The 7,919-nt window shown below is 43.7% G+C and overlaps 1 protein-coding gene across 1 annotated transcript in view; it reads right to left on the bottom strand.

Moving 5' to 3' along the window:
• Positions 1 to 7,919, bottom strand: part of THSD7B (thrombospondin type 1 domain containing 7B) — a 685,311-nt gene that overhangs the window by 438,175 nt on the left and 239,217 nt on the right. The window contains exon 4 of the mRNA XM_025197580.1: positions 2,501 to 2,752. Within this exon, the coding sequence (XP_025053365.1) occupies positions 2,501 to 2,752 (252 nt within the window). The remainder of the gene's footprint in view (positions 1 to 2,500; positions 2,753 to 7,919) is intronic.

The raw sequence follows: 7,919 nt of genomic DNA, 5'->3' as shown, positions 1-7,919 counted from the left end.
CTTATGCAGGGGGTCGGACTCAATGATCTATTGAGGTCCCTTCCGACCCTAACATCTATGAATCTATGAATCTACACCATTTAATTCTGATCCTAAAGAATCACATGTGTGCTTGTATACACAGTACATTGTGTTTTCCTTCTCAGTTGGTTAGATTTTCTAACATGCAGTACAGAGCTTGATAGTGGAGGAAGCAAAAGCAAGGTGTAAACCAAAAGCCTATCACAAGTTTCTTAATATAATGAATATTGGGTATGACCACCTCCCTGTGACATCTACCTATACATCATAGATTGTGTGCAGGAATCTTGACCCACTGCCTATCCTGAAACTTAACTGTAAGTATCCTGTGCTTGATCCCAAGCAGGTCTTGCCCTAATGCACAAGGGCTCCTTGCTCAAGGGGCTACGAGCAATGTCAGTCCTTATGTTCCCTGGAACACAGGAGCTAGGAAAACAAGGGGCAGGATGGGGGAAGAGTTTACCCTAACCTAAGCACCTGCTCTACTGTAACCTGTAATGTGGTGAGGGAATATACCTAATGATGAACAGCGAGTCCAAAGGAGGGCCACACACATGATTAGAGACCTAGAGATCAGGTGATATGGGAAAAGGCTGAAAGACTTGGGACTGTTCAGCCTGGAGAAGTGAAGACTTGGAAGGGACTTGCTGGCAGCCTATAAGTATATTAAGGGTGTACATCAGGGCCTGGGGAAGCATCTGTTCACCAAAGCCTGCCAGGGGAGGACAAGAAACAATGAGCACAAACTGATTGAAGATCGCTTCAGACTGCACATAAAGAGAAAACTTCTTTACAAGTTGAGTGCCGAGGGTTTGGAACAGGCTCCCCCCAGAGGTGGTACTGTCACCCACCCTGGCGATCTTCAAAAAGTGTCTTGATGCCCACCTTGCTGGGGTCATCTGAGCCCAGAAGTCTTTCCTGTCCAAGTGCAAGGGGGCTGGACCTCATGATCTGTAAGGTCCTTTCCAGCCCCTAACAACTATGAACCTATGAAGTAAGAAAACAAACAAAACAATCTTCTCCATCTTAATTGATGGAGCTAAGCAAGTAGCACTGTGGGAGATTTATTAGGGACTGGCATGGGCAGAGCACAATCTTGTGCTTTTCCTAGAGTGTCCTTGCTCTATACCTTGCCTTATACAGAGCAGTGGCATAAATGGCCAACTCAAGCACTAATTCAATACAAGGGGAAAAAAATAGGGATAGGAACCTAAGCTCCAGGCACATGTCTATTCGTTTCCTCATTAACCAGCAGTTGGTGTATTTCAATCAGGCGTCAACTGAAACAACACAGTGTACGAATGAATAAAATCAGCAAGGCAACCTCTCGTTCTTTTGTCTTTGAAATTGACATGCATTTGGATGGAGGAAAAATCAGTACACAAGAGCTTTTTGTAAGATCTAATCAAGGAAAAGATTTTTTTTTTAAATTCTCCCCTGTCCTCCTGCTAGCAGGGTGCATAGAGATGATCAGCGACTAGTTGATTTTGAAGAAATTCATACTTTAATGATGTTTGCACAGGTTTCTCTTTTCCAGGAGCATATCAGCTTGCAGAGTTGTTTTAGGGGTCTTGGCAATAATACAGAGGCTGTACTGTGGCCATGTAAATCAGCTCCCTTTTAAACTTACAGTCCTTCCACTGAGATTTGTCTACATAGGTAAAGAATTTCAGATATCTGGAGGCTACCCAGCCCTACACCTTGTCAAATGGAAAAATATCGGGCATTTTAACATCTTCCAAAAGCAGACCAGGCCCCTCCACAGTAATCTGACCAAACTTGTGGAGAATCACAACAGAGCAGAGATCCAAAGCCACATCCCGGTCAGAGAGGCAGAATGGAATGGAAATGAAACCCCACTCCCTTCATAGATCCCAGGGCTACAACAACCATCACAGGGAGAGTAGGGACAAGGTGCTTCTCTGCAAGAGAAGCCTACAAGTAGTTTAGTTAGGCAGTGCAGGTTGTTGCCTCCTACTGCTCCCATGTGCACACAAGGAAGTTCTTTTTTGGGGGGAGAGAAAAATGATCTCTAATGTGTCTTTACTAATGGTACTGCTGTCAGCCACCCTTGGACCCCAAATAACTGCCCACAGCCATGGATACCTGCCCCAATCTCCATGCAGTTTCTAAGGCTCTGTGTACACACAGGAACTCACCAGTGTCACCTGTACAGTCTAAGATTCTGCCCCTCATTCCGGCTGCTACCTGACAGTAAGTGACAGCTCCCAAGGAGGAGATATTCTGCTTTCTGCAATTAAAATAGGGCCTGGGACACAGCAGTATGAGGATTCCCTTTTGGAACACAAGAATCAGTTCCAGAGATTTATGCATAATTTTATTAAAGCAATCTTAAACTACTGGCTAAAATCAAGGGGAAAACAGAATAATGTTGACTTTCATTTACCCCGGTAAATCTATAAAGCAGGTTGGCATCCCGGCTGAGTGCTCCCAGTGTTGATCAAACTATATACTATACCTGGGACAAGGCTGCAGAAACTTTTTTCCTTGTATGTTGCAGGCCTCCTTCTCTTCTAGCTCAGCACACTCCTTCCCCGCACCCACTGCAATGTGCTTTATGCTCCTGCGTCTGCTTCGGAATCCGGGTGAGAGATCCCCTGAGTGACAAGTCTTCGAGCAGGTGCTCCATGCAGACCAATCAGACATTTCACAGTCTTTAGGGATGACACAGGACTGAAAGGTCAAGGGGATGGCTTCTTGCATACAAAGGCTGTGATGAGAAAGCAGTAAAAGAAGCTCAGGAATTTCTGTTTGCAGTTAGATTTTTTTTTTCAACAATAAAATCCCAGCATTAACTTGGGGCCAGGTCCTGATCTCTCTCACACCAGTGCAAATCCAGAGTAATGCCAGTTAAATGAATGGATCTGCATTAATGCAAAACTGGTGCAGGCAAGAAAAGCAGCAAGTGCAGGATCTCAGTGAATCAGGCATAGTCTTAAAATTTAGATTTTGTCTGCTAAACTCATTTGAATATACCACATCCAGCTCACGCTCTACGTTAGAATAGATAGGAAACAATACATTTCTCATATATTCTGCACATCTCTTATGAACAGGATCAGGTTAGTGGTTCACAAATGACTGTAATACAGAACAACACACAGAGAACACTGCAGAACAGCTTCTAAACAGCTTGCACCATCACTCTTTGCCCCAAAGCTGAGCTGTTTCAGGTGCTGAACAGTTCCTGTTAAGCAATTCGTTGAGAGACCGGAGGGAGCTCAAACACCTGGAGGATCAAACACTAAAATAAGTTAGGATTTTTTCTAATCCTCTGCCTCTGCGATCACACCAAGAATTGGAACAACATATTGATTCTGAGAGCAGCAGCTCTGTTTTTTGCCTTCTCTTGGCACATACTATATAAAAAACCACTATATTAAATGGTATAGCATGTTTCCAAAACCAGAGACCCACTAAGGCAAAAGCTTCTGGAGTTTGGCAGCTGCAGTCTCAGTTCTATGGGTTTGATTCTCCACTCCCTGCTCCCTGTGTAGTTGTTTACATGCTATATCAGTACAAAATCCTCGCTCACTCTGCACACAGTGGAAGTCGCAACACAAGGTACATGATATGGCCTGTTTTACAGATAAAGGCAGCTTAAACTTCTATGTTGCCATAATCAACAGTACAAAAGTCTCATGGATTCATACAAAACTAGCCGTAAAGTACAACAATCAAGCAGTTTCTTAAAAACACACAAGCTTGATTCATTGAAGCAAATAATTTAACAGCCAAATATCACTTTCTCTCCCTGTGCCTGCATCCCAGCATTGGTCAGAGGCATGTGTGTGATTCAGCCACCTCACCAATTTTCTTTTCTTTGCTGCCTAATGGCATTTAGTACAGGCTCAAAACAACTCACAGAAAGCAAACTCTCCCGCTTTACCCCTTTAATGTCTCAGCTGCTGCTTGACCACAGTTCAGCCAGAGAACCACATAAATCTCCAGAATAGAAGTATCCTTCCTAGTCCTCAAATACCTTGGAGTACTGTACTTATGGGAAGTTAGGAGGGGTAATAAGAGAGGATGCCAAGACTTCAGGAGTCGCCAAAAGAGAAGAGAGGGAGAAAGGATAGAGCCAGGAAGGGAAACCAGGGTCTCTGGAAAGTCACCTGGGAAAAAGATCACAAAGTAGGCTTTTGCTCAGACTCATAAATGCCACAGCAGTATTACAAATAAATCGTGGAAGCTTTTTATAATCTTTCCTTTTTCTTTTTAGTTTTCCTTTCCAATTCCTATCAGTGAGAATCATGGTTTTACCTCCCGCAAAGAGCAAATATGCTAGCACTTAGAGGTGGGAAATCCAATGCTGGTGTCACAGGAACAATTATTGAATCACTCTGAATTATTAACCTGCTGTTCGGAAAATATATCAGGACACTTTTTTAAATTCAGGGCTATTTGAAAAAAAAGCTGAACTCTTTTAAAACTAGTATAAATATAATCTAGCTATTAACTATTATTATTTCTTCCAAAGTAACCTAAATGTGCTGGGTGCCTGACAGCAGACAAAAGGCAGCCCCTTCCTTGGGCAACCAGCTGGCACTCTAGCACAGAGGCATAACCCAAAATGTTGGCACCGTGGGTCAGGGAGGGGAAGGGAGATGTTGTGTGCTAACCTCCTCACTTGGGGGCTGCTGCAGCTTTGGTGCAGGTAGCTGCTGCCTTGATACACTCCCAAAAGGCAGCCACACCTACAGCAGTATGAGCACCTCCGTGGCTGCCTGCCATTCTGGCGCCCCATCTGAATTAGTGTCTAGGGCTGGTGCCTTGCTCACCCACCCCAGTTACACTATTGATCTAATATAACAGGTGTCAGCCTAGCAGAAACTATGGATAATCCAGGGAAGGATTCAAAATGAAAGACAAGATTACAGCAATAGTTTTGAGATGACAACTCCTTGTTTAGGACAGAACAGCCTCCTAGTACAGCACCCAACAATGTGGTACCTTCTAAACTGCAAGCAAATACTAACAAGAAAATGCAGTTATTCAGCAATGTTTGTTGGAGAATGTTAACATATTTAATTTGCCTCTTTTAAAAGAAGGTCTCAAGGAAGGATTTGAATATAAAGATGGTGATGGTTCTGTGGATCAGGTCACAAAATGAGGGGCAGAATAGAAAAACCAGAAAAAAGGGTAAAAAGGGCTGGCTACATGAGCAGAGCAGAAGGCTCCTTATTTAGGTGCTGGCTCCTTCTTAAGAGAGAACTTATTTTCTTCCCATGTGTGCCCTCGGGGGCCAGTTCCCCATGAAGAGTCAGATGCAGAGGATCACAAGCGCACAGAATTTTGTGAATCGCTAGCTCCAAACTGTCCATCCCTACATCTCCCAATCTTCAAGGAACAAGTACATGTGATGCTTGAATAATATGGCAACATATACATTTTTTTTTACGTTTGAAAAACGTTCTTCCTCTTAATATAAAATCATATTTCCTCTACTGGCCACAAAGCATGATTCATGCATTGAATACTTTTCTAGCTGAAAGCAAACCTGTGCTAAGCTCTAAGGACAGAATTCTCCCTTAACGCAAAGCTGGTACACAGGAGTGTAACTGTTTATTTTTCCTCCCACGCTTTCCTCATTCTCTGAAGAGTTCTTCACTCCCCCATCTTCATCTTTTCTTCCTTCTCCCCTTACCTCCTGCCCACTCTATAGTCTTATTAAAGTAAGAGCTTAAGGTAAACTTTCAAATCCAGCGTTTCATCTTAATAGTCTAGTCCAGGGCTGTCCAGCTTCTCCCCAGTCAGGATAGGTGAAAATCTATGTTGTGCTGTTGTGGGTAGCCAGACAGACTTTAGCATAAATGTTTGTTCTTATGTTTTAAGGTGCAAGCAAATAAAAGGTTGGGCTGTAGACCTGTTTCTGCTTCTTTTATCAGTAGCCTACCCAGAAGGTTACCTGTAATCTAGGAAACAGCAGGAACACTTGAACTAAAGCTCATTTGATGAGCTTTAGTTACAGTGCCCCCGCTGCCTTTTTGAAGTGCGGCGGCACTGATACACGAGACACGGGAGGCTGCTGGAGCACGGTAACCATGTTCCAGCAGACTCAATTAGTCAAGTCTTCTCTGATGCACTGTAATTACAGTGCATCAGAACAGCCTCCCAGCACACTACAGGCACCACATGCTCTTTAGTTAATTCACATAAATATAATCTAATGCACATTTTCCTAGTACCTCACAATGGAGGGTGCCTACATACGAGCATGGAGGATCCTCCGACACATTGGCATTCCAGTGCATTGAAGCAGACTCCATCAATCAAGTTTGCTGGAGCATGGCAATTACCCCATGCTTCCCCATGATTAAAAATGGTGGGAGCAGTGCTTGAACTAAAACTCATCTAACAAGTTTTAATTCAAGTGCCCCCAACACCATTTTTTAGTGCGGGGACACTGATATACGAGACACAGCAGTGCTTTAATGAGAGCAAGCTGCTCTAATTAAAGTGCTGCTCCCCCCTGCCTCCCCCAGAGCACATGTAAAAGAGCACATGTAAAAGAGGAGGGCCACTCGCATGATTAGTGGCCTTCATGACAGACCCTACAGGGGGGGAGGTTGAGAGAGCTGAATCTCTTCAGCCTTCACAAGAGACGGCTGAGGGGAGATCTTGTGGCCGCCTATAAATTTATTAGGGGAGGTCAACGGGGAATAGGGGAAGAGCTGTTTACTAAGGTGCCCCAGGGAGTGACTAGGAATAATGGGTGTAAACTAGTTGAGAGTGGATTTAGGTTAGATATTAAGAAGAAATTTTTCACAGTAAGGGTGGCCAGGATCTGGAATGGGCTTCCAAGAGAGGTGGTGCTATCGCCTAGCTTGGAGGTCTTCAAGAGGAGGCTAGATAGTCACCTGGCTGGGGTCATCTGACCTCGGTCCTCTTTCCTGCCAGGGGCAGGGGGTTGGACAAGATGATCCATTGAGGTCCCTTCCGACTCTACAATCTACAATCTATGAATCTATGTAGCTGCACTCAGCATGATTAAAAATTAAGGATTCACCCAGCTCCTGTCAAAGTAAAAAGAAATGTTCTGATTATTTGAAGTTGGGTCAATTTACTTCCTAAATACAGCTTTATGTGCCATATGTCCAAATTAGAAAAGCTTATCTAAACTCTTCCCTTTCTCAGTTTCTTCATCTATAAAAGCAGGGGAAAGCCTGAATGAGGAAAAAAAGATAAATCAAGTGGGATACTTTTCTGATGTGCCTTGAAACAACAAAACCTACCAAAACTCTCACATAATATTTTTACATAAAAAATATTAGAATTCAGGTTCATTGAAGTGAAATACCTATCCATAACCCCTCTATTATGACATTAAACCCTACCCCCATTGGTATAAATTATCCCAGAATTTAATTATGTACAGTGGAAAATAATCATACTGTTGGCAGCAGCAGTCCCTCAATATGAGGACAATATTCCAGTAAATAGGGCAGCCATTGGTAAGTCCAGAAATGGAGAAGGAGGCTAATCCAAGATACATATGTTGAACTACAGATATGGCAGATAGTTCCAGAAGGAAGGAATGAGTCCTGGTAATGTCAGGGACACAGTTGTTTCCCTTTCTCTCATCTATCCACCTCCATAGTGAGAAGCAGTTGCTCAAAGTAATTGATACCTTGTCATACACATCATGGAACCAGCAGGGGTAATTCAGTGCTTGAAACTGTCTCAGACGGCCAGGGCCGACTCGAGTTACGCTCGTACGTCAGGGCAGGCTGGTGAGTGGAGAGGCAGACACAACTTATTGGTTGCAAAAAACTTTACTCACGCCGCTTGCAATCAAGACGCAGGTGGTCCGGTCGTCGGAACAACCACGCGAGTTGTTCCAGCTGGCGGGGCCCAAGCCAGTTAATCCGTCCGCA

The sequence above is a fragment of the Alligator sinensis genome, unplaced genomic scaffold (assembly GCF_000455745.1).
Source record: "Alligator sinensis unplaced genomic scaffold, ASM45574v1 scaffold277_1, whole genome shotgun sequence".
Taxonomy (NCBI): domain Eukaryota; kingdom Metazoa; phylum Chordata; order Crocodylia; family Alligatoridae; genus Alligator; species Alligator sinensis.
The sequence above is the reverse complement of the archived record's forward strand: the minus strand, read 5'-3'. Positions and strand labels throughout refer to the sequence as shown.